This window comes from Mustela putorius, unplaced genomic scaffold (assembly GCF_011764305.1).
Source record: "Mustela putorius furo isolate JIRA1106 unplaced genomic scaffold, ASM1176430v1.1 tig00003923_pilon_pilon_pilon, whole genome shotgun sequence".
Taxonomy (NCBI): domain Eukaryota; kingdom Metazoa; phylum Chordata; class Mammalia; order Carnivora; family Mustelidae; genus Mustela; species Mustela putorius.
The window spans coordinates 5,943,598-5,971,012 of record NW_025422068.1 but is presented as its reverse complement, the minus strand read 5'-3'; the positions used below and the strand labels follow the sequence as shown (position 1 = coordinate 5,971,012).

General features: G+C 45.1%; 1 protein-coding gene and 1 pseudogene across 3 annotated transcripts in view; both read right to left on the bottom strand.

Moving 5' to 3' along the window:
* Nucleotides 1–6,016: 6,016 nt before the first annotated feature.
* Nucleotides 6,017–7,663, bottom strand: LOC106006505 (annotated as a pseudogene).
* Nucleotides 6,017–27,415, bottom strand: part of SEMA6A (semaphorin 6A) — a 128,184-nt gene continuing 106,785 nt past the window's right edge. For all 3 annotated transcript variants that reach the window (XM_004759076.3, XM_004759078.3, XM_004759077.3), the window contains one exon: nucleotides 6,017–10,373. In XM_004759076.3, the coding sequence (XP_004759133.1) occupies nucleotides 9,172–10,373 (1,202 nt within the window). In that variant the 3' untranslated portion in view covers nucleotides 6,017–9,171. The remainder of the gene's footprint in view (nucleotides 10,374–27,415) is intronic.

Here is a 27,415-nt window from a genome sequence, read left to right as displayed (position 1 = left end):
AAGTTGCCAGATTAGGGACAACTGCTCCTAGGATCCTCTGGGGGCTGGCCTTTGGAGGGGGAAGCGGGCCTCGGGGAATGTCACCCTCATGGTATCACTACCACCCAGTTCTTCCCTGGGCCCAGGCTTGTCTGCTGCTCTGGCCAAGTAATTAGAGAGGATCTTTCTGGGTCACTCTTTCCTGAGGACAAAACAAGCCCTTTGGTTTCTCGATTAGAAAGCTCAACAGATTGAGTGACAAGAAAAAGTTTTTGATCTTGCTCTTAGAGTCACCTAATTAAAATGAAATGCAGATGCCGAACACCTAGTAATTTTCACCTCACTTACTTGGGATCCAATTACAGGCCTTCCCTACTGACTTGCACTGTTTAAATTACAAAGTCAGGAGAAAATATGACTATTTACCTATTTCTGTTTATACATATAAGTCTAACACGTTATCTTCTCTCCAACCAAGAAATGTGATCACAGGTCTTCTCTTCACCCTGGAAACAGAGGGGGATGAATCCTGGTCCTTAAATAAAATTAAACACCAATAAGAACTGAATTCAGACAATACCTGGGTCCAGCTTCAATAGACAGATCTGTTTCCCACACACCAAAAAATGTATCCTTTCCCCAGGAATGTTCTAGAAGGCAGGTCTTTTCTGTTCAGCATGACTTTAGCATTTGGTGTGGTCCTGGAATGCATGCTTTGGCATAGAAGACTCCCTTTTTAGAGTCAGTTGGTTATTGACTGGCACCCTTCAGATTAGGGAAAGTCAAATGTTTCTGAAGGCTTGCTACCTTTCCTGAGAACAGAATTGAATAGGTAGCCCTGTGTAGCAGTTAGAATTACATACAAATTTTCTACCAAAGTTAGCAAAGTTGGTGGCAACCCAGGCTAAAATGCATTTTTGTGTCCTGGGAAAAGGCTTGGTGGGAACAGGGCTTCAGCTGGCAAACAAGCAGATGAACCCAACAACAACCAACCAACCAAGCAGAAAGAGGACAATGGAGTTCTAAAAAGAACGGCCATTTTCCTCTCCCACTGAGTGACGTCTGTGTGCGGTTTCCTGTCATGGCGGTTGGTGGAAGACACTGGCTTTTTCGCGGCACTGCAGAAGAGTTCTGTGTGGTGACTGGCTGGGCCATACTGTCTCCCAGGCAGGAGGGAGGCCCGGTGTCCCATTGCGGAGAAGATGGTCCTGTCTCTTCTTCTCTTCTGCACTGAGGCACTCACACCAAGTAGCTTATTAATAATGGGAGGGCCAGTCTGCGGTCATAGCAACATAGAATATGTACAGTGATATGGAGGAGGAAGATACATACCGAGGGAGAGATAATCTCTACCTTCTGTCTCTTTCTGGGCAATTTTGCTAGCTCGCCACCAAGTTATCCCACCATTGACACCAGAGAGGAAATCTTGGTGTCGAGTTGGTACCCTAAGTGGCTGATGGTGCCAACTTGAAAAGACAACAGTGATATTTCTTACTTATCTTTCCTTTCACACTTCCTTTATCTCCATCTTCTATGATGGGAAGGGTGAGCAAATTCTTTACCCTTGCAAGTGTAGGGCTCTTCTTCTCTGTTCCCAATCAACCCTGTGTTCTCTTAGACGCTTCTTAAACTTGTGATGTGTGCAGCTTGAGTAGGATGAAGAAGCTATAAAAGCTGGCCTTTCACCTCTTTTTTGGTCCACTGAGAGTCTGGCAGAAGTGGCAGGGTGCGTCTCAAGAAGGGAGGTCGCTGAATTTGGATTCGGCTCTCCCTTTTCCTGCTTTGTGGACAGTTCCTAATAACACTGCAGGCCTCAGGACTTTGCAGACGCAGGAAGGAAGAGATGTGTTCTTTAATGATGGAAAAATCTTAGAGCACAATGCCCTTAAAATAGAACGTGTGTGCCTAGCCTTTATTTTGGGGCCTTTATATTGTTATAATCATCTCTCCTGGGAAATGCTGTGGGAGGCTTTTCCCCTTTGGTGAAGCCTAGTGCTGGTGTAACCTGAGGTGTCCCCAAGAGGGCTGAAGGAGTGACGTTAGCTCACAGGTTTTTGAAACATTACTATATTTTCACGGTGATCCGTGATCCAATAGATTCCTTCTCTCCCAATCCCAGTCTCTGTAAACTGAGGACAATCGTACATGGGCTGACCTGCCCCACGAAGCTGTGAGGAGAATGAAGCCATATCATGGACACGATTAGGTTGCAAACTCTAAGATGCTATCAAGGTAAATTGTCATCATCGCTGACCATTGGAAGCCCTGCCTCCCTTGGGCGGTACCCTTCCCCTTCTAATGTCTTTGAAATAAACCTCAGCCCTACTGTTGAAATTCATGCTTTTGCACTATGTGTGCAGTAAGTTCAGTATCCACACCAGAGAACAGACACTAAGTTTGCCAAGGTCAGCTCACATCGTTACCAACCCCATAACACAATGAGGGCAGTTGTCACGATGAGCGGGAGAAAAGAGAGCGTTGGGCTCTCAACACAGATTTTCCATCATCTGGCTCATCCTAGGACCCCTGGGAATCCCGCCTGAATTTCTTTCATGTTGGTTTCCTGGCGTTTGGTATTGTGTCCAATGTCACTTTCCTCCATTTTTTTTTTCTTTTTGGCTGAAAATCGTCCGTGAGAAATGCTTCTGATTTCATGGTTACCTATTTTTCCCCTTCATTAGCATCCCCTTATTTGGACCATTATTGCGGCCCATTAACAGGACCGATGACTTGCTCTGGGTATGTTAATGATTCTCAAGAGACTCTTCTATGTGAAAGTGATGAGAAGAATGAAAAAGTCACTGGCCACCTGAGTTTATTGTCAGCGGAGCTGGAAGGGGCCTGTGTCCAGGCACCTCCTCTTCCGTCCCTGAGACTATTGTTGATGACAGTTTCTTTTTTACCAGAACACGCTCAGGCGGAGCCCACGTTTTACTAGGAAAAGGGGCAAAAGATCTTCCAAAGGGTCCCCCTTCCACAAACACAGGCTCTGACCATTGGGACGTTTTGGGTATACCCAAGAGGAGAAAGCTTCGTGATAAGCATTTGTGGGTGCATGTCTGTGTGGACGTGTTTGCAGAGGGGGATGGGGAACTCCCCACGACTCAGCTGCCTCTCTTGATTTGCTCAAATTTCATTTCCATTTGCTAGAGGGACATCTGCACATTTTTCTGCCCAGCCACATTTAATGCGCATCAGTGCAGCCCAGCCCTCTGTGGAGGTCACCCACCCCTCGCCCCCAGACATCCCCGGGGGGTTAGAGCTGAGGAGACACAATACTCTAAATGGAATATTGAAGATCCCCATCTGTCTGGCAGTTCCAATCAATAAATGGGAGCCCTTCCTTCCTGATTCTGTGCGAGAGACACGTCACCAACCGGGGTTAAGACAAGCGTGAGATGGGGGTTTCTAAGGGTTACCGAGTGCACTCACCCAGCTGTCACCGTGCTCAGCTAAGACGAGGATTATGTCCTTAATCATGTTATTTTGTTACAGAGGCGTTCTTTTAAATTCCCCTCGTCCCTTTCCCTCGAGCAGAAACATGCCAGTGCCTGACTTTGTAGGTGCCTTCTGGATACTTCTACGCTCAACTTCCCGTATGACTTTTTGTGAAAGAGCTTTTGTTTGGGCCGTTCAAACATAGGCACTGGGGTTCCGGGGTTATGCTTTGTGTGGCTTCTGCCAACTTATAAGGCTGAACTATGAGACCTGTTTGGGTTTACTTGACACGGAGGTTAAGGAAAGCTGGTGGTCTCAGATGCCAGCTGTGGCCCCCTAGGCTGCCTAGCCCGTTGGCTGTATTGGGACAGCCACTTCTTCGGGCCTGCGGTCTAAAAGCCCTCTGCAGAAACCGCTCACCCTGCCACCAGCAAGCAACAACCGAAGAGCTGGGTTATCTGAGGCACTTCTTGAGTCTGAGCGAGGAGATCCCGGGGGCCCCAGCGAAAATGCCGGCTGCACCTGTCTGTTCTTATCACCCCTTCACCAGACCGGAACAAAGCTGACTGCGGCTAGAGCCACCGTCGCGGGTATCCGGTTGCAATGCAGGGATGATCCGGCTTCCAACCGGTCTGATTCTAGCTCCAGCAGGCCCCCTCAACTCAGCCCCCAAGAAGGCATTTGGGGTGCCCCACCCAGGAAGGGGAAGGCGTGTTCTAAGGGCTGCAGGGGCATGGGGGAGGGGTTGGGCAGTGCATGTGGGCGGTGTGTTGAGGTCTTCCTAGCTAGTCTTGCTCTAATGTTATAAATGAATGCGGGTATGAGACAATGCATCTGTTCTTGGAAGAGCTGCTCTCCCAACAGCTCTGGAATCACGGGCAAATCCTTTCATTAGCTGGATTTCAGCTTCCCCATTTAAAAAATAAATAAATAAATTCAGATGAGCTGTCGGTCATTCTTTCAGTTTTATATTTGGCTGGAGCTGGGCAGGGCAAACCCATGGGTCACACAAGGGGAAGGAAAGTCTTTGGTTTGGCACATTGGGGGGACGGTCACAGAGCTGATTCGGTTCAAGTTTCCTAAGAATCTGAAATCAGGCGAGGAGTTATTGCTCGCGGTGCTCCTACCTACTTGGCGTGCCGTTGGGCACGTTGCCCCGTGGCCACGGCCTTTCTTGGGACCAGTCCATTTTCCACATTGCTGACCGGTAGCTTTCTAAAGCACAGACACATGGGGCTTCTGCCTCGTCTACTCCAGATGCTCTCTGCTGCCCATTCGGCTCAATTCCCAGCACACGGTAACCAAGCCCTTCCTGGTCTCCCCTTTCCCAGCCTTGCTTCCAGCAGCTTCTCTCATAGACCCTGCTCCAGGCCTGATAAACCTTTTGTCTCTCAATGGCAGTGCACCTGGCCACATTGTACACGTCATCCCTTCTTCCTGGTCTAGCTGTCCCTAAAGAACCACCCTGGGGGCACCTGGGTGGCTCAGTCGGTTGAGGGTCTGGCTCTTGGTTTGGGCTCAGGTCATGATCTCAGGGTCCTGGAATTGAGCCCCAAGTCGGGCTCCACACCAGCGTGGCGGCATCTGCTTGAGATTCTCTCTCTCTCCCTCTGCCCCTCCCTCCACTCACACACTCTGTCACTCACAAATAAATCAAGCTTAAAGAAAAAAAAAAAAAAAGAACCAGCTCAAATGTAGTCTAGTGCTCCTCAACCTCCGGGCCACTCTCTCAGCACTTTGTTCCTGTGTCCTGGTGGCAGCTTCAGAGAGTCTGCCCTCCTTATAAGTGAGGAGCCAGGAACTGTATTCTAGACAGCTTCGTGCCTGACACGCCTGGCCCTCTGGGTGGGATTCCCGAAATGGAGCTGGAAATACCCAGAGGTAACTGCATCACTATAGGGGGGAACCGAGGCCCCACCCGTAGCTTCCCACATGCAAGCTGACTTAAAACACTTAAAAAAAAAATGACTTCAGAGGGTCAAAAGTAAAATACTGAGGCTGAGGGCTTATTTAAATAACGGTTTTAAAAATACTCCAGAGGGGAAAACCTTATCTCAGCATTTCGCAATGCTAGTGCGCAAAATAACAGGGTTACATCCCAATATGCCTCCACCCCAGTCTTCTGGGGTAACAAGCAAGAAATGCTAACAAGGGGTGAAATCCAGCACCCCCCCGCTTATTAATATGTAAAAAGGCTTAAGTCACATCTGGGCAAGAATCTATTTTTAGTGGACCCTACCTACTAAAATCCTAGTCTTGATCTCTTAAACTATCAAACCTGCCATAAATGTTTGATGGTGAACAAGCCCATAAAAAGAAAATGCGTAAAATGAATGGAGGGAGTCAGTGCGTGCCCTGCCTTTTAATTACTGGTGGCTTCTGCTACAACCCAGCTCCAGGCTGGGGTACAAGGAGAGAAAACACATCATAATTGGGGTTGGGGGTTGAGGGTGGGGCGGGGTGTGAGTACTGACCCCACTGTTGTTTATGCTCTGGAAACCAGACAGCGATGGGGAAAGAGTAGAATCCAATCCCAGGAGCGTGGGATTCAAAACAGAAAGAACTAAGAGATAAATAAAAGCATTCATGACACAAAGGGTAATGTAGAACAGTCTTGTTTTATTACTCTTAAGTAATAAAGAGCCTTTTCCTTGCTTTTTTTTTGTCTTTTTTTCCCTTTTTTTTTCTTTTCTTTTTTTTTTTTTTTTTTTCCCCTGTTTTACAACATACATTAAGTCATGAATCAGATGTTACGGGATGTGGAGATGGAAGGAAAGTTGGTGACATCACAATATTTTTTACAACTTTACAACCAATAGAAATCTTGAGTTTGTTGCATCTACCAGTGTCTAGCAAGGGTGGAAAGCAAAGGCACACTCAGGTTTATGGACCCTCCCCCCACACGCAGTGGGGGAAAAAAAAAAAGAAAAGGGAAAAAAAATACTTAAATGTAAAAGACCAGCTCAATACATATGGGCATTTTAGGGAGAACACCACAAGTGATAAGTTCTTGGGAGGTAGGGACGCAGGATGAAAGTTTTGACACAGGTCTCCGTAACACAGCTGAGGCAGTGAGGCCCACCCGTGGGGACACAAGAGTGGGTGCTGCCTGGTCAATACTCTTGGGGGACAAGCTTCGGGGAGAAGGGAAACAAGGATGATCGGTTTCTAGAAAAGACTTCTTCGCAGTTTCAGGGGTACAGAGTTCAGGGGATGTGAACATTGATTCCACTAACAAAAGAGAAGAGAAACATAACAACACCAAACAACAGAAACCTACCCCAAAGAGCAGCAAAGCTGCGAGGGAGGTTTGCAGGAACGCGAAGCTAATGCGGGAGTCCTCGAGACACACCTAGTCTCACTTTGATTACAGAGGTACCGCTTTTGCACCAGCCAACTCAAAATTGTCCCCAGTCGTCTTTTTTTAAAAGATTTTTTTTCCTTTTTTTTTTTTTTTTTCTTTTTAAAGACAAGACCAAACCCAGAAGATCAAACTGGAAATAAAAAGAGACCAAGAGGCCACTAAATATACTGTTTAACTATAAAAACAGTTAAACAGTTTCTACTTTAAAAACACAACCCCAAACAATGCTCACTGTTTACATTCTGTTGACAGTTCTTTTGTTCATGATAGAGTAAACAATAGTCCCCTCTGTGTCCTCCTGCTAAAGAGAACCAAGGGGGGGCAAGCACACCCCCCTACCCCGCCCCTGTACAAACAATAACAACAAATGGATGAAGAAGTGTGTTAAAAAATTGAAAAAATCCTCTGCCCCAATCAATGTTTTTGCAGCATCCATTGTGGTTGGCTTTGTACTTGGAGTTACTGTTCCATCACAGCATGGACCAGCCCGCCTGCATCTACTTCCATGTCATTTCTTTGTGTGCTGAGCCCACGGCTTGGAGACATCTCCCAGGTGCCCAACAACTGCGCCCACGGCATGTTCTCCAGCCAGTGGACCCAACGGAAATGAGGGCTGGGACGTTAGTCCCTTCTTTGCTGGTCAATAAGGATATCACCGTGTTGAAATGATCTGAGAATACCAGGGAAGCAGGGAGCTCTGGAGGGAGACAGGGTATTGCCACCCACCACACTGGTGTCCATGCTGGGTAGCATGGCCAGGGGGTGGTTGGAGTTGGCACTAGAAGGAAGTGTGAATTGGAGGGTGTGCTGCCAAGGAAGTGTGAATTGGAGGGTGTGCTGCCGCCTAGCTCTCCCAGGGGGCAGGCTTCTAACCACCGCCATTGTATTCTTCTTCCATCTGCTAGATGCTAATCTTTCCGGAGGGCTGGAGTGGGGGTGGGGGGAGGGAGGGTCAAATAAATATCTGCATTTATTTCAAAAGGCGGGAGGAAAGTTTATCATAAGGACAGTTTACAAGTGTACACAACTCAGGTGTAAGGCACAAATTTACATGTGGAAAAGAGGCTATTCACAGATGTAACCCCACGAAAAACCCGTGTGAGCAAACCATTAATTTATGCAAGGTAGCAGCCAGCATATTAATTAGTTCACGCCTTTAGTGGATTTTGTTTGCTGTCTCACATGCAAGGTGAAATGAGATGGGTATCACAAGCTGGTGCCTTCACAGAAAGTAAGAACCACTGACAAAGCCATGTTGGCAGCAACGGGACGCAGGACATGTCTTTCTAAAAGTTCCTCTCCCGGATGCTTTGTAAGTTAGGATCTGGAAGGACTTTTAAACTAATTAATTTTTTGCATGTTATGGGCCAGAGACCTGACCAGCAAATTAATGGGTTGATTTAAATAAATATTCCCCTCTCAACTTTTTCCTTTAGCTAGAGATCAGACAGTCCAAACACAAAGCTCAGAATTGCAGCTCCAACTTATTTACTCAGTGAATTTATTGTAAAAATAAACTCAATTATTCCAGTTAATGGATTTCCCGTTAAATAGTTTAACTTTCAAGGGGCCTTTCTGAAGCGCTGTTCATAGGATGGTAGGTGGAAGAGTCCTTTCCTTAAGGAAAAAAAGGGTGAACAATAAATAAAGAGTTACTTGCGTTAACGGTCACGTTATTTCATTAAAAGAGAGGAGCAGAAATCTATGACATAGTTGCCCAACATGGCATTCATCTGCTAATAACAGAAAGCTGTAACACTGGTGGGCATTTCACAGTATCTGCGCATAGTAAACTTCTGCCATTGTTAAAAGTCTGAGTTAGAATTATCAAGGAATTCTTTATTTTTTTATTTTTTGTCTTTTTAATTTTCATGATTTTTAAAAAACGTGTTTTGTGTTTTGCCGGTGGAACGCCAGCCCTGCTGGGCAGCGCCCCGTGCAGTCCTGGACAACAGGTTGCAGTCATTGTTCCCCTGCAGGTGCGCACGGTGTGGGTGTGGGCGTGGGCGTGGGGCGTGGGTGCGGGTGTGGGCCGGAGCGCGTGCGCGTGCGCGCGCGCATGCGTGTGAAGGTTGGGTGGGGGGTGGGTATGTGCTTTTGGCTCATGTTTGTGAAGAGAATTCAAGTCTCTCGTGAGTCCGACCTGCTGCACGGCGTGAGGGGACAGTGAAGTCAGAGAATGGAGGTGAGTCCCGCGTCGCAAACCTTCACCCCACCACGTGGCCCAATTTTCCAGAGTCCCCCTGCGCCCCCGAGGGGGGGACCCAGCGTCCTCCGCGCCGCCGCGGCCATCTTGGTCTGGTGGGTACTCAGGCAGTGGAGGGCCTTGCCGAGCTGGGCGCGCGCCCGGCCGTTCCTGCTGGTTCGACACCTGACCCCTCCCCCTGGGATTATGTACACGCGTCATTGGGCTTCATGGATGTGGAAAGGGGAGCGAAGGAGGGTTTGGGGGGCACGTCCGGCTTTAGCGAGGGGGTGCGCTTCAGCCCCGACCTCGTCAGCGAGTTGTAGGCGTTGAGGCTGGGCTGCCGCGAAACAGTCACGGCCTGGCCGGAGGGCTGCGCGCCGTGCACCTGGATCGAGTCCACCCTCTGCGGGGCGGGGGGCGGGTTGTCTCCCCGGCCAAAGCTCTGGTTTCTGGACAGGTGGGAGGAATTGGAGCAGTTAGTATTGTTTCTTTTGAGAGTGGTGGCCTGGTGGCTTCTCGTGAGCGAGTTCGTGGTGGGGTAGCTCCTCTTATAGTCAAGGCCGTAGGAGGAGGAGTGGTGCATTTCCAGCCGCTTGCTCAGGCCGTTCTGAGACAGGGAGGCTCCCGGAGGGCCCAGGGAGGCTTCCCGCTGGGGGACTTTGGGGGGCAGGCTGTCCAGGTTGTCCACCAGGTTCACCCCGTGGTTGGGGCTCTTGCTGCTGAGATGCTCCTTGATGGTTTTATACTCCAGGGTGGCGGCCTGGTCCTCCAGCGCCATCTGGGCCACCTCGCTCATTTTGGGCTGGTCCACGTACTCGTGCTGGTAGCCCTGCTGCGTGATGGGCAGGACCACCACGCTGGGGATGTGGCTGGGGGAGGCCCGCAGGGGCAGGTCCGTGGGGATCACAGGGGAGCCCATGGGGGGCATGTCCTTGGTGCAGGCGTTGATGAGGTTCTGGTTCCTCTCCCACTCGCGGCTGCCGCGGCTGGGCTTCCGCTTCTGCTGCAGCGTCGGGGTGGACTCTGGGGTGGGCAAGGCCGCCAGGTCTAAGTGGTGCTGATCAGCCTTGATGAGCATCTTGGCGGTGTTTCCGGGCGTGGCGAGCTTGCCGTTGTGCATGAGTGGCGTGAGGATGGCCTCCGGCTTCGGGTCTTTGGACTGGGTGTCCCCAAAGAGGCCACTGAGCTTGGTGACGCTGCTCATGGAGCCCCGGCGCGAGTGGGTGAGCTCCTTCTCCTTGCGCTGCACGGAGGACACGTCCTTGCGCCTGTGGTCGCAGACGCAATAGACGATGATGCCGGAGAAGACGGCCCCCATGACAAAAGCCAGAATGACCGCAATGGCCAAGAGGGTGACAGGGACGAGCTGGTCATGGCCTTTGAGGTAACTTTCCCGAATCACTCCTGCAATAGACATCGTATTGGGTGTTAAGAAGTGAAAGCACGCCGCGGGGCTTTATTTTTGTTTAGCGTTCACCCCGTTAATTAATAACTGTAATAAGTGACAATAGCACCTCTGCCTAACTTGTCTTGGGGCGCAGCTTGCCAGACATTAACTAATTAATCCTCTCCAAGTCGCCTCCCCTCCCCATGACATATGTAAATAGACTTCATTTGTTGCCTTCTTTGTGTTCTGAAAAAGTGCCTTTTTTCCTACACCTTCTCTCAAGCATATGCTCTTTCTACTTGCTTCAGTCTGTGGAATAGGACAGTTTTCATTTACAAAATTTGTCGTCCCCCCCCCCCAATCTTTTCTCAGTCTTCCTCTCAGGAAATTGGGATAAGGGAGATACTTTGAGTCTGGGTGGTGGGTGGGGAAGAGGCAACAATTTTATGCCTGTTAAATGAACAAATGGCCCAACGCTCCAGGGTTCCAAGGTCTTCTCTGCTGACCCCTTTGTGGGCACCATGGCCTTCGTCTGGAGAAAAAGCTATGTGTGCATTTCAGGCAACTGGAAGAAAGACCTTGTGTGTCATTTATGGTGAAAAAACCAAAAACCAAAAACCAGCTAAAGCTCACATTACAAATGTTTATGCTGATTTTGTATCATCCTTCAAAAAACAAAAAAACCAAAAACTCATGCACACTCAATTTCAGGTAAATATGCTGAATATTTGAACGGAGCTCTTCCCTTACTTGAACTGAAAGAATATTTAGAAAAAAAAAAAAAAAAAGACCATTTGGGGCCCTGGAGTGGGTTTGAGAAGTGTCAGGTCTCATTATTATGGCTAGAATTTGCTGTCACGGTGAGATTCTTCAGCAGAGCTAATCTCTTCAATTTAATAAAAATTATGTGACTACACCCGTCAATAATCTTACACTACATTAACCCAGAGGCTGTGTTTCTGAAGAAAGTTGCCTTCCCTGTTCCTGCTTAATCAGCCACCAAGCTGAGAGACTATAATCAAATGCAAACACTGAGACTTTTATTTTTTAATACCAAGTGAGAATACACATCACAATTGTCAGATCTTAAGTGCTTGATGCGGTAGGTAAAAAATAAAATCTCAAATACCTCAATTCCTGCCTCTGGAGAGTGGAAGAACATGAATACATTAGAGGCACAGCATGGGCTGAGGAAATGTAAACATTGTTCCTATTATGGAAATGATAGTAAGACAGAAAATGTACCTTCTCTGGTCTCAGGAGACACATTTTTCATCTGCTAAATCAACTCTTTCTGGTATATGTTTAATGTATTTTACTGGCAGATATCACTGGCACAGAATTAGAATGAAATGAAATAAAAACCTCTACCCCTTCCTAAACCCACAACACGCAGCCCTTCAACTTCTGCTGAAATGCTTCCTATGTCACAGCTGAGACCTTGTAATGCAGCTTTGTCATAGGGTCTTTCTGCTAAAATATTTTGATTAGGGAAGCAATGGTTTTAAATCTCAGGTACCTCTGCCTGTGGGAGAGAACATTCTCTTTCTCTTTTCTTTCTAAACATTTCTCCTCCCCTCTCTTGTGACATCACAGTTGGTTGCTGTGGAAATGATTGTCCTATGACAAAGGATTGTGACTTCAGGGGGAATAAATAGAAGCATCTCTTGAGAAACAAAGATTCTGTGATTAAACAATTGCCCTTGGTAATGAAGGGCAAGGCAGGGGATTCACCCCTGGGGGGGAAGGATGTGTAAGATGGCAAGACCCTGAATAATTTCCAAATGTGACACTTCTTAAATATTTCCAGATTTATCTTCGTGAACTTTTAAGGGTTGGAAATGGAGAAGCAAAGAAACAGCAGGAAATTAGGCTATAACTCACACCTTTTATAACCCGGAGCTCCCCAAACTTTGAGGTGTCTTGCTTTCAAATACATTTAAATACCTAGTTACCAAGAAACTGTGTTAATGAAAATTTCTTCCTTAACTTTGCATTTCCTTGTTGTAATGCTAAAATAGCAACTGATTTTCTTTCAGTTTTGATTGTTTGGGGTTCTGTTGAAGATCATTTTTAACCACCTATGTACAATGGCACAAAAATGTACACCTGTGAATAAAATGGGTTTAATTTCCATCATTGACTTGGAGATCTCTGGAATGTAACCACAGGGTAGACCTCACCAATGCGGGTGTGGGGGGTACCAGGTAGGTTTTTCATGGCAGTGGGCATTTCAGATATCCCCTCCTGGCAATCACCTTCATGGGGGCTATGTTTTCCCAATAAATGCATCCTTAGAATAACAGGTATCTACAATTGACTTTGGTATTTTATGATTTAAATTCACCTCTCAGCTTAAGAGGAACAGGGAAAGAAGGCGGCTCAAATAGTTCATTTGTCTCATTCATTGTTTAATTGGGAATATTGCAAAAATTTCAAGTTTATTCATGGCTTTTTTTTACTTAAAGCTATTCTTCTTTCATGTCTGAAGGTCCTTGACTATCTTAATCTCATGGAAACCACTTGCTCTTTCACTGGGTCAGACTTTTCTAGGGGATGACATTTGAGTTCAGGTTTTTGGCTGTTAACAAATCAAGTAGGATATGACCTTTGAGAAAAATGGTGTCTCAAACAGTCCCCCTACCCCCATCTCATTTTGTTATGTAAATAGTGCCCTTAAAAGCCTGCATCTCTTCACTTTTGAGATATCTACCCCAAAGCAGGTGGCCTTGCCTCATTTGCTTGTGCAAATTCAGAAATCCCATGTACAGAGTTAGAAACAGATCAGAGATTAAGTTGAAAGCACAAGTCAGGAAGATAAGTTTTAAGTCATTTTTGGAAAATGCCTTCCAAACTTAAAGCTTTCTGCTTAAACAAGGAAAAGAGCAAAGGGGCATTCATAGAAATGATTAAATCAACTTTGTGACATTGGCCACTGTGAAGGATTGAACATAGTGGTCTTGTCAGAGACGTAGGGGGTGGGTGATGGTACAAGCAACACCAGAGATCTCCACGGGCCTGGGGTCTTTGGAGCCCATGTACTGCTGGGTGACCTTTTGGCCCATCTCTGGGTCTCAGTTTTTTTCATTTGTGTTGTGGGGTTAATACACTTTAATGCCTTACTGGGTTCTTGCAAGAATCAAATGAAATAACGAATAAGAAAGAACTTAAATGCTGTAGTTTGCTGGACAAATCTGTAGGTCGAAAGAAGAGACCTGGTGGGCCAGCAGCTCATGGAGGGTTTAAGAATTAACAGCTACAACCTCTCCATTTGGTTGCATTTGCTATGGGTCTCCCTGGGGAGGGGGACAGACCTGTTCTTCTCAGCTCCAAACCTTGTACAGTCCAAATGTTGCCAAAGGGATTATGTTGGGGCAACATAAGGGAACACGTACCTCTGTCTCAGGACTGCCCATAGGTCCTGCATTTTGAAATAAGTAAAACAACAAAAGCAGGAAATGTTGAGCAAAATGAAGCAATTCTAGTTAGATGCCCACTGGAGTAATAATCCTGCATCTGGCCCCTTGAGGGTGGGCCCTTTTTTTTTTTTTAAATGCATTTCTAACCCTCACTGTCACCAGAGCTCCTTAGTTGGGCACTTAATAAATGATTATTGGATAAATGGTTTTGCAGTACATTGAACAGGCACTTTCAAATGGGCCTCTAAACTTGGTGGGACATTTTTGCAGTGACCATAACCTTCTGAATTTGCAGAACCAAGTTATATCTCCATTCAGAATATAGTCATACTAACATCCATTAGACAAATGAAATCTATAAAGGTGCTCAGTATATGTTCAAAATAATAATATAAACTATTTCAAAAATGAGAAATTCATTCTGAGATAATTCCAAAAGAGATGATGAGGGTAGATGGGTTACTTGTAACTGGCTTGTCTGGTTGAGTTGAGTAATTGAATAATTTGAAATAAATACAGCTCTGCCAAGGGAGCTGGTTGAACGTCATCAGTGCTTCACATGCTGCATGTAAACTCTGGCACATGGAGGGGCTTTTGTAGGGGGAAAGTCCCTCTCCAGGTATCTCCCCTGCCCCCCACCTCCCAGGGAGACCAGTCTCTATCCTGGAGCACTGAAGTGCCTTCCTTTACCAACTCCTGGGCCTTCAGCTCTCCGCAGTTGAAAATGGGGCATTATGATGAAAACAGTATCTGAAATATCCTTTGCATTGATTCATTAACCACCAGCTATTTCTCACCAGTCATGAGGTGCTAAATGGTTATTCTTTCCACCTTCCTATTGCAGGAAGCAAGGCACACAATGGCTTAGAGATTTCTCTGAAATCGGGCCTTAAATTGGCAGAACTGAGAAAGAAGAGAATCTTCACTTTTTTCTCCCCCGAGGTGACAGAGTTTTCAGATGCCTGAGGGATGCTAGAGGGAGGTCTCAGAGGGACAATGGGCTGCTCTGTAGAGGCTGAAGCAATGAAAAGGTTATGAAAAACCCCACCCTCCAGGCCCCACAAAATGTAATTAAAATAAGAACAGTTACAAAGCGTAAAGAGGAAGTCCAACACAGTTGTGAATTTTCCTATGATGATCATGTGAAGGCATTTTGAGATTTCAGACATCAGATTCTTTATTTAGAAAACAGTGAATGGTTTCTGGTAGCCCTGCTGTGGGATTGTCTGCAATTGTCTGGTCTGCATGGCAAGCCCAGTGACAGGCTCCAGGACGGCATGTCCCAGAAAAGATCTCCTAACTCAGGGTTGAACTGGGATGTTCTTGGTTCCTTTACTCTCATTGTCATGGCATAACAAGGGTTCAGCTCCCATCTTTGTGGGTGCCTTCAGCAAACATTTCCTGAGCACAGACCAAAGCACTGTGCCAGGTGTTGGAGACAAAGTGAAGGGAGGCACAAACCCTGCCATCCACTAGGGGAGAAGGCCTGTGCTAATGTATGAACTGCTTCCAGAGTGGGGAAGCGCCGTGAGATGCATTGCTTCTAGCTCAGGATGTCCGCTGAAGCAGAACAGTAAGAGCTAGTATATGGAGGGAAGAAAAGTGGAAGCTGTGTTCCTTGTGGTGAATGGCCTAACTCCCGTCTAGTCTCTCATGCTCTAGGCACGAGCTGCTTGGCTGAACTCTCCCTTGCTTCTGGGCATTTACACAGGCTGTTCCCTGTGCCTGGAATATCCCTGCTCACCCCTCATTTTTCCGACCTCGTCCTTAAGGCCTTAGCTTAAATGAGGAAATCTTTTCTAACTTACTCCAACCAGGTTAGCTCTTCTATGAGTGCCCCGGCGATCTGCACTTCTTTCTTAAAGTCACCACTCTTATATGTTACTTTATGTTTGTTTTTTTCACCTAGATTGTTTTAGGAGGGAGATTCACCCCTCAGTTTCCAGGGATGCAGGTGCACAGTAAGTATCTGCTAAATAAATAGTGAATGAATGCAGGAGGACTTGGCAGAGGAAAAGTAAGAGCAAGAGCTAAAGACCATTTAGAAGCAGACAGTGGAAAGCCTTGAATGACTGAAAAAGAGATTTAGAATACACGTCCATTTTGAAGGAAAGTTCTTGGTTAATTTACCTGCAATTTTAAGGGTTGTCTTGCCTGAGAGAGCTGACTTTCAGCTTATTCTGCCTGATGTGGGATCCACCCTTGAAAAACAGCTGGCTTCAGAGAGTCAGTACCTTTGTGTCAGGAGCACAGCTAGTCCACCTAAGTTTATTTTCACTGTTTTTAATTTAAAATGAAAGCTTTTTTTTTCACCTACACTTACCCCCTGCACCTAACAGAAATAGCTGGAAGAGGGCTGTCCTGTCAAAGCATGAAACGAGACAAATGCAAACACATAAACTCAACTGCACCTGTTAAGCCACATGCCAAGGAAGAGCCCTCCCCACAGCCACCCCATTACCTTACTCAGTACAGGAACCCCCAGCAGCCAGGCCATGAAATGGTTAAGTGCGCACTTTCCCCTCTCACCCCTGCTCACTGGACTGCCTGTTTCGGAGCTGCTGTGATATGATGGATGTGTCTGTCTCCATAGTGAAGTGATTAATAGGCATCTGTGTAGAGCGGACCCGGTGACCACAAAGACAACAAAGCCTCTCTGTGTCCTTTAGAGAAATATGCAAAGGCAAAAAGGAGGATGGACATTTCCTTCAGGGCCAAGCCAGAGCGGGTTTCGTGTTGGGCCTGAGAGCTAACAAAGATGGCAAAACACCAAGAAAAGCCCTGGAGTAGGATCCCCTAAAAATAAACTCTTGATTTTCCTTTAGAGTAAGACAAGCCTGCAGTTTCCTTGAAATCCTCATAACAACTTGGGTGAATGGAATCTAACAACCCAATTTTTGTTTGAAAATCTTCTTGCAACAAAATGCCAGGCTCCCAGTCCTGCAAGGCAGTATGAATGAATGACCTAATCATGGGCCAGGCATCATGGCTGCTAACCACAGAGGGCCGGCTGTAATCCCTAGTAAGGAGAGAAGAAAACAAAATGGGGGGAAAAAACCTCCTAACTGGAGACAATTTATCCTCAAAGCCACACCCCACTGGTGGAGATGACTGTAGTGAAAATGCAATGGGAACTCTCTGTGGTTAACTTGGCAGGAAGGAGCCCTCTTCTTGTCTCAGGGCATAACGTGAACCAAATGGTTTAAGAATAAACTGAAGAGCCGGCAGCCGTGGAAATGGGCTCAGAGTTTATAACTCAAACTTTCCTTTTCCTGCCCCCCACCACCCTGAAGATTAGGTGCTGGGAGGAGCCATGGTCCTCAAGGGTATTAAGTTCACAACTCACCAAAGTAGAGGCAACTTCCCGGCTGTATTAAGTATCCTCAGTTCAAAAGCTATTTTAAAGCTCACATAGTGAAATAGTGCTTACTGTGGTTGCCTGTGGATGAAGCCACTTCCAGTCTTGTCACCTGTGAAATTGATGCTTTTTTTTTTCCCCTTTCTTTCTTTCTTTCTTTTTTTTAGTTGTTGGGATGCCATCGCAGGCCGGAAAGGAAGAACAGGAGTGAAATTTGTTCTGTTTCACATTTTTTAGAGGAGAAACAGCTTAATTTCTCTTTGTGCCAGCGGGAGCCCTCGGGTCTGTGAGGTCTCACACTTGGCACTGCCTGTTGGGGTCTTGATTGGGCCTCATGATAAGATGGTTTTTAAAGCCATGCCCTGAAGTGTTGGTCTGTGGTTGCATGTGTTAGAACTGTCACTGTCTTCGTAAAGGTAATGATATTTCACATGGGCAAAGTTTTAGTGCAATTTATGTGGTTTACTTTCCTTCTTTTTGAGGTTCTCTTCCTAATAAGACTGGAAACCCAACATCTAAGCAATTTCTCAAACCAGACAAAGCATTTCTGTTTTCCAGCTTCCTACTCCCATTGTCTTGCTTTCCTCTCTCACAAGGCATCAAAGCTACAAAATGGGGAAGTGGATCTCCCACTAAAATTTCACTAATATTTGAAATTCAGGTGATTCTTTGAATCATTTGCAGTGCTTAGATTTTTTTTTTTTTTTTCTCTACAAAGCAAAGATAAATATGAGGAAACAGGTCTGAATACTAAAGCTGCCACGGAAATACAGTTCTTGGGACCTGGATTATAGATGAGGCTGGGTGTTAACTGGTGAAGAACCTAAACCTAGAAGTCATAAAGACCTGGATTTGAGTCTTGGGTTTATATCTAACTAGTTTTGTGACCTTGGGCACGTCACTCAGTTTCTCTGAGCATCAGTATTATGAGATGAATGTTGTTGGAAGAATTAAGAGGTTAAATAAATGAATGCATGTAAAGCATTTGGCATCGTGGAGGACATTTGTTAAGGTCCGATTAATAATGTGATAGAAGGGGCGCCTGGTGGCTCAGTCGTTAAGTGTCTGCCTTCTGCTCAGTTCATCCCAGGTTTCTGGGATCAAGCCCCGCACTGGGCTCCCTGCTCAGCTGGGAGCCTGCTTCTGTCTCTGTGTCTCTCCGTCTGTCTGTCATGAATAAAATCTTAAAAAAAAAATGTGATAAAAGTATTTCTAGAATTTCTGGCAAGTTACCTGCCTCGTACAGGGTCCAAGATAGGCTCTTTTAATCCAGCACTTTGCTAGGGTTTGACTGTGTCAGCCAAGAGTAGAAAAGTAAAGATTTAAACATAAAATCTTAGAGAATGACCTTCATTAAGATAACCCACAGCCACTTGCAAAGTGTCTTAAATCATTGCTGCTTGGGGCGCCTGGATGGCTCTGTCAGTGAGGCATCTGTCTACCTTTGGTTTAGGGCCTGACCCCCGGGGGTCCTGCTGAGCAGGGAGCCCGCTCGTCCCTTTGTCCAGGCTTGTGCACACTTTGCCCTGGCTTGTGCATGCTTGCACGCTCTTGCTCTCTCTCTCTCACTCACATGTGCACTCTCTTTCAAATAAACAAATAAATAAATAAAATCTTTTAAAAAATTTTTTAAAAAGTCATTGCTGCTCAGCAATCAGCATCACCTGGAACTTGTTAGAAATACACATCCTTGGGTCCTGCCCAGACTTTCTGAATCAGAATCTTTGGAGTTGAGGTTCATAAATTTGTGTTTTAACAAGCCCACCAGGTGATTCTTATTTTCACTAAAACTTGAGAAATCCTGTCCAGTCTGACATGAATGATAGGCCAGAAAACGCATGTTTAGCTTTAAAAGTCCAGCCTCAGATACCACCGAGGCAAGCCAGACATTCATACTGATGGCTAATATAAATAAAAAAATTTAGTCTTCCTTGGTGTTCAGAGCCTGGGTCTTTAGCAGGCCTTGGGTATGACAGCTCTTTACTGCAGTTCCCATTTTCTGGCAAAGAATACAAAATCAGTGTGATTTAATTAGAAAGACAAACAAATCCCTAACACTTTCCCTTGGTACCTGACAGAACCTTGACACAGGGCCTCAAATGCGGTGGCCCTGCTGTAGCAGAATCAACCCAGTTTGCTTAGAGCCACAAGCTGTTGGAAAAACACCTGTGGTTTATGTGCCCCAGCATGCAGACGGGGAGGGGAATGTCTGATGTGCCCCTCTCCATCATGGGGGCCCTCCAGGAGGGACTGATCCTGCAGAGCCCAGGTGGGTCCTAGGTTGGGTCAGCCCCATTGGGACTGGGTCCCAGGGACAGAAGCAGCAGTGTCTCCGGGAGCTCACTCTAACTAGGCAGCCTCCTCAAGGGGCCTGTGCATGACATCCTGTCACCTGGAAACTGACTGTAGTGAGTGCACAGCCGTCAGGCAACGTTTGACAGTGGGTCAGGACCTCCTTCCTCCTCCTCCTGCATGCTCTGACAAGAGAAACTCCTAAAGTTTCTTTTATATTTCTGAATTAGAGGAGGGACTGGAGCTCATTCCCCAAATCCAAGTCCTGCTTTCCACCTTTCATAAAGGTGCCAAGCTCAACAGCGCACTGCACACAGCTTAGTGCTTCCAGATCTGCTGAGTCGAACTGAATCTGCAAATCCATAGACTTAAGATGTAAGACATCTTCAGTTACATTAAATTTCTGCTGTGTGCTTTTAAATCACGCAGCGCAAGGCCCATCAGCACTTAGGGTATATTTATTGCTGTAACAAATGTCAGATGATTGTGTCCAGTGTTATCCATTATTTATGAATAACAGAGACTGTAGGACTGGAAACGACAAGCTTTAATATGTCCAAAAGGTTAGGCATAATGCAGATTGCTGCTCTATAAATTTCTTGACACTATTTTCCCTCCTAATAAAGCACTGTCAGTGCTGACCGTACTGAACTTTGCATTATTTCTGTACCATTCATGACTGCCTCTGCCTTCAGTGAAGACGTGTAATTGTAGGAACATATTTAACAAGAAAGCATCCTTTTAAAAAGTAGGAAATTTTAAAAGTAATCAGAGTCGGAAATTCCTCTTTTCCCATTAAAAATTAAATCTCTTTATGAAGACAGTTCCTCGGCTGTAGGCTTATGAGAGCTTAAGAAATACTAATTAAAGATGACAAACCCTCACACTGCCCATAATTAGCTTTCTGACACTGATTAAGATCCTGTCTACCATGCACTCGGCATGTTTGAGCATAGCCACCTACTTTTCGCTAGTTAACTTTTCACTGGTTAACCTTTCTGTGACTGGAGGTGCTGGGAGGTTTACAGGTGATGCAGTCTGGGGGGATCTTGTCGGGCCTGCAGCTCGGGCCATATGCTTCACGGGACTTGAACTCTTAATCCCGCAGCCTGTCTCTCCCTGGGACCCACACATGGATACAGCTTTCCCATCTTCTCTCACTCTCTCTCTCTGGTAAGGACGTGAATTTTGTATTTTGAGCAACACTTGGAGCTTTCAAGGCTGTGCTCCCATATAATGTCAAGAAAAGAGAAGCCGTCCTCAGGAAATTTCCCAGTTCTCACTTTTTGGCCCTTCCTAGGCTACTTTGCTTATGAAACAGTATGGTTTGTAAAGTGAACCTTGTAACAAGCTCTTTCTTTAAAACAAAACAAAACAAAACACAAGGAAGTGAGGCTATCAGAAAGTTTTGAGATAAAGCTAATATTATTTTTCCATTATTATGCATGATCCAAAATACAAATAGACTCTTTGCTGTTTTATTGTTAGAACAAAACAAATCTTAGAGGAACACCGTGCCGTCCAACCAATTAAAGAGCAAATTTTTAACTTCTCCAGATGTTCAGTTAATAAGATCATGCCTAGGGCGCCTGGGTGGCTCAGTGGGTTAAGCCTCTGCCTTCGGCTGAGGTCATGATCCCAGGGTCCTGGGATGGAGCGCCCCGCATTGGGCTCTCTGCTCAGCAGGGAGCCTGCTTCCTCCTCTTTCTCTGCGTGCCTCTTTGGCTACTCATGATCTCTCTGTGTCAAATAAATAAATAAAATCTTAAAAAAAAAAAAAAAGGATCATGCCTAACCTAGTCCCTATAGTCCTTGAACGTTCTATTAAGCTGTCAGAAAACTTTTTATCATTGTGTGTGTTTTTGTGCAAAAGATAGAGAATGGGGAAAAAAAAAAAGATTGAGGGGAAAGGGTTGGGGGTAAAATGAATTCATGTCAAGGATGATGTGGCTTGGAAAAGTGGCTACAGATTAAAGGTAAGAGGCACCTCTAGAATGTGAATTGATTGGTAAAATACCCTAAGGTGTAAGTTGCTTATTTTAGAAGAAAAAATTCAAGTCTGCATAATCATAATTTCAGCCTTTTTTTTTGAGAAAATGGATGTTAGGTGAAGAAAAAGATTTTAGTTGGTATCTCTTAAAAAGAAACTTTAAATATTGGTGTGCATATGCAGGCAGGGAGATGAAATAGCTTCCTATACGAATGACATTTAACTTTTTTTCCCCCCATCTAACCTTTCCACAATAATCTCATCAAGACCTTAGATAAATTCAGCAAGTTGTCAGGAGGATACAAAATTCATTAGATCAAATCTACATCTCTGCCTGCACCGCTGGGCATGTCCTCTCTTTCCATGTGGGCTGCTCCGTCCGGCCCATCCTCCCAAGCACAGGCTCATGGGAGCCATGCATATCCTCAGTCCCAACTCCTGGTACCCGAAATGCTTATGGTCCCGCTTTCCTTTGCTATTCAGATTCCGCCTTTGGTAGGTGGCTTGGAAATTACTAATCTAGTAAACCCTAGGTTATATCAGCGTTTCTTTCTCAACTTCCCCCAATCTCAGAGTCAGATTTGGACAAAAACTCGGTGCCATGCATCCCAGTGTTTCAACTAGAGAGACAGAGAAGCACAAATTGGGAGTTGAGCTGGCTTAGAGCTCTACCTAGGATAGAGCTCGTAGCTTGGCAAGGAGCATCTACCAGGGAAATGCCAGTGAGGTGTAGAAACAGACACTTTAGATCCAAAACAGATGTCAAGTTCCATTTCCCCAACTTGCTGTATATGTGTAACTCATAACCTAATGTTATTGAGGGATCCATTCGTTACATGTCTGTCATCCTCTTGATCTCCGTCCTTCCTTCCCTCCTATGCTCCTTTCATCCCCTTTTCCCACCCATCCACCTTCTATCCGCCACTGCCCACAGCTGCAGCCCAAAGCCCTTAGCGTAACTTTGAAGGCTCCAGACTACCATTTCAATCTCAGGTCGAGTTGTGGCCCTCCAAATAGTCCATCACGCTAGTCACAGCACACTCTGTCTTACACTCTGTACTTTCTTAGCTTCATGTTCCGGTCATGTGGCTTATTTGGCTCGGAATGGCCACCTTCCTTCTTGTTATCCTTCAGTACTTTGCAAGGCCTTTCCCTCAGATCCCAGCTTGGATTTGAGCTGTGTCTCCCTTCCTACTGTCTTAGATCACCACTGGTCCCTCTTTCCTTTTCTTGGACTTCACTCTGCCCCACTGGCTAGCTAGGAGGTCACCTGCACATAGCCCCTGAGAAACTGATTTCCTTGACTTGAAGACTTATGTTGAATTCAGATCTGTAGCCACTGTAACATTCAGTTTATGGCTAAATGTTTGTGGAAAGCTTGAACCAAGAAAGGGAGGTTGCCCTTATGTCTTGCTTTTAGCTGGGGTTTTTGTCGCCATTATTAAACAAATTTTCTGGTGCTTTCTAGATTCTAGTTGATCTCTTTCAAAGGCGTGGAAATGAGAAATGGAAAAAAAGGGCAGCCGAATAATTAAAGAAGAAAAAATTTAACATATTAGGTTAACATAACAGTTGATATAAACATGAGGTTAAATAAAATTAAAAAGAACCAATAGTTTTAACCATGCCCTTGTTTAGGAACAGTTTGATTTCTGAGTCTTTCTAACTTAAAAAGGGCATTTGAGGTGAGCCTGGGTGGCTCAGTCAGTTAAACATCTGATTCTTGGTTTCAGCTCCTGTCTTATCTCAGGGTTGTGAGATCAAGTGGCCTTGGGCTCATTGCTCAGCAGGGAGTCTGCTTGTCCCTCTCCCTCTGCTCCTCCCACCACTCCATGCTCGCTCGCTCTCAGATTTTTAAAAGTGGCATTTTTAAGTCTACATTCAGTGATAATCTGTTGAATTACTCTATCACATTTCAAATGCAGGTATAACTTTTAGTGATCATTCTCTGGTAATATTTTTCACAGAATGAAAATTTTAATTCCTCTTATGTGGGTTATTCTAGGGTTTTCTCAGAGTTATAGGGTAGATGTAATCTAGACATTAGATTTTATGTACGCACTGAAGAAATTAGCAGCAGTCTCTCCCCAAAGGATTGCCAGGTAGCAAGTATGCAGAACATCCAGTTAAATTTCAACTTAAGCGGAATGATAATGTTTTAGTGTAAGTATGTCTCAAGTGATCTGTTGGACATACTTACCTAGTATTTATGACTTATCTGAAATTCAAATTTAACTAGGAATTCTATAATCTAGTAACTTTACCCTGGGACCCCTAAATAATGTGCTTCTAATGATTCCCACAAATTTTCTTTGGACCCATCTGTACTTTGGAGATGGAAATAACAGTAACAAAAATGGTGCCAAACCTTTATGGGGCCAGTATAGGATAATTTACAAATTAAAATACTAATGGACTAAATATCAAAAATCGTATCTTATTTTTCATCATCATCAGCAGTAGCAACTTTAGATACTTTTCGTGAACTTTGAAGGATTGCTTTTCTCGAACACAGCAGAAAAAAGTGCACTTTAATTCAGAATGGTGGTTGGTACAACAACCATTGTCTGAGATGCCCACTCCTACCCGGTCCAGTCAGGTGTGGATTGTGGAGGGGCAGGTGGGGCCTCCTGCCCCATCCACTGGTAGTCTTGCCCACCAGACTGAACCCTGTGCTCTGAATTCTCCAAGACTGCCCGGCCATCACATTTGAAAATGGTTTTACAATAAATGCTGTGCAAATTATCAAGGGCTTCGTTTTTTTGGAACAAAGTTAAGGCTGTTGGAAAAAAAGCCCGAGTTTGGCAGCATTTCTACCAAACCTTAAAATGTGAATGCTACATCAACCATACCTCCCTCCTCTCCCCTCATCTCCTCTCCTTTCTGTGTCCACTGGTGCATGACGCCCACAACATGGTGCTGAAGGGAAGGGCTAAAGAAATGGGTTTGAGAAACCGTCTTCCAGAAGCTGTGTCCTGACATCAGCCAAGCTGATGAGTTTGTCTACTACCCTTTTCTAAAATCTGCTGTGTGCACTTCAGCTTTGTTCACGCAGGCAGTGGTGGCCAGAAAGGCTTTTCAGGGCACATCTTTACTATGTGTGTTTTGTCTGTCTGACAGTTTGCTGGTTCTTGGATAGGAGCCGCGTCTATCTCTAGTTTAGCCTCTGACCCCTTATTGGCTTCCCATACTGCATGTGCAGCCAGTCATAAATTTTGCTTGAGACGCCTCAGAAGACATTTTTGTTATGGCAGTGGTACTGAGGAAATGGCAGAGAATATCTGGCCCCAGTGTGGGAGTCAGGAGAGGCGGAGGACCTTGTTTTTCTTCCTTTACTGTTGTCCTCCCTAACAATTCTCTCTGGTGTGAGATCACCTACATGAGACTTGATAGGAGCCAAGAAATTACTTTCCCCATAGAATTGGGGCACTTTAAAATCCCCAATCCATTAGATTTTAAGGATCAGAGGTTGTTAAAAAGCTAGTGCCATTGGGGCCATGCTCACCTCAAATTGGATTTCTCAGCTTGTTAATGAGGAAAGCCTGGCTCTGAGGTTTTGAGGCTCAGCATAGGTAGAGTTTGAATGGGATCAGAGGGACAAAGGGGTCAGGAGTAGGCTGCCAGGTCAGGGGAACACTGTGTCATGAGTCCAGACCGGTAATGGAAAAGCAGATGGGCAGCAGAAATGCTGACGCTCAGCTTTCCCTCAGCCACAACTTGGGGATTCACTAGCTACAGGTATCCTTGGGGGCCCACAGCTGGTCTGGAGAAGCTGCTCACCAGATGCTTAGCAAGACTAGAATCAGTGATTTCCTTTTAGTCTAAACCCGTTTTACTCTCAATTCCTACTTGACCAAACTTCTCATCCCCAGTCACAAAGCTCAGTAGTTGGAAGAGATGTCAGAAGTGCACTAGATCATAACATTGCAACACAAGAAGCCCAGCCCACAGAAGCATGGTGGTTGTAAATCTTGTTCCTCCAAATGCCAGAAGCCATGATTTGATAGTAGTCGAATCCCCACTGGACTCCTCTAATTGCCTGAGGCCAGAGTTACCCAAACTTTAGTCATGCAGCTACTAATACTACAGTTTTAGTGGTACCTGTGAGTCTTACCTACCATATTACTTAGTAATTTTATCCCCCTGGACTTCCCACATTCTCATTTACTTAGTATTTTATTTAAATTACCTTTAAAATGTCTTTGAAGTAGAAACTTTGTCGTTATCATAAATGGGGGTAAAAGCATCACTTTTCATAGATAGAAGGTAACCATAAAAAAGTAACTGAAAGCAAAACCGCTGTAATTTCCAGTTGGTTCCAGCTGCATGGCAAAGCCCCCAGCCCAAACCTGTTTATTCTTCTCAAAGTGGAAGCGGCAAGTTAAGGGAGTTGTTAACAATGAAGCACCAAACTGAGACTCTTTCCTTGACATAACCAGGAAGGCCGAAAGAGGAATGAAAAGGACGTGACCTTCCCGTACAGGTATCAGTATTCTTGAAGGCCGTGATGTCCCCAGCGACCTAAATCCTGTCCTATAAGGAGCTGCCTGTCCCACTGTGAGGCCCTACTACTGGAGGCCACATGGTGTTGGAGGAACCATTGATGAACTCTATCATCTGGAAAATTCTGTTCAGGATTGTTTTTGAAGTATGGACAACATACTCATCACCATACTTGACAGACCTTATGAATCTTGCTGCAATGTTATTTCCCAAAGTAGGAATTGCTTACACAAGTGGCTTGTACATTGATTAAAATATATTCAACATTTACTGTATGTTTTAGTTTAAATTATTCATCTGATGTCTAATTTAAATTCGGTTTCCACATCTTTTTCTTGTGTGCAGCGAGTATATATTCTCTTGGCTAAATGTAATTTGATAGTATCTCACTTTAGAGATTTTCCAAAATATATAAGCATACTACAGCGCTGGCATTTCCAATCAAATAGGAACATCTTTGTATATATTGACTATTTTATCTGTTTTCTGACAGCTCACAAGAACTCTATAAAGTCTTAAGTAGGGGATTTTCTCCTGCTCTGATGTATTGTATCCTAACAGCAGTGGTCAGCATTTACATTTTATATTTATGCTACACAGCTCCCTTGGCAGATCAGTACATGGCCAATTTCCTCACAGATCTCTCAGTCTTCTTGGAAATCAGGTTTTATGGTATTAGTACTTTTGGTCAGAAACAAGAAGCACAAGAGTGGCTATTAATTTTCAGTATTGCTTAACCTAAAAAAGAAACCTCTTATTTCTTTCACTGTGGGAAGGGGGTGGTGGGGGGGGAGATGAGCCAGATCTAAAAATAAAGTGGATTTTCTTTCTTATTCATATGTAATTAGAGCCCCTTTGTAACTACTCATTACCACCTCAATAGTTATAGGATGAATAAATAATATATATTTTTAAATGTGGCAAAACCAAGAAAGAAGTAGCCAGGGCTGCATCCAATTTCTCAACTTGGTGATTAAAGGGCTGGCTCTAGAGGCTCCAGACATCTAGGGACCCAGAGATAAAACAGAGCAGTTGGCTGTGTTTTTACTAATGAATCTAGGGCTTGAAAGGTATCAGGCAATTTTAAAGAAAAGCAGCAAGGACAAGAGACATTAGACAAGGCCAGTAGGGTAATGAAGGGCAAGGCCAGTTACTGAGAGAGAAAATTACTTCATTTTCAGTGATAATGCTTCTGCAAGCCTTACAGGCCTCTTATTATGGCTGTCTCTGTACACGTACAGTGTCAGAAGGCTACTCACGGTGTAGAAGGAAAGAGCCTTGGAACATTCCACAGAAGGGCAGAGGGCTTGGGTCTATTATTTGGAAAGGGGGAGGCTGAGAACAATGGTAGCAGAAGGGGTTAGATCGCAAGGTGAGGATTGGTGCTTTGACAGAATGTGAGGAACGCACAGGATTAAGTCAAGACGAAAGACAACAGCAAGGAAAAGAAAGAAAAAGACAAGCAAACATACTCTGGAAATGCAGAATTGTTTGGAG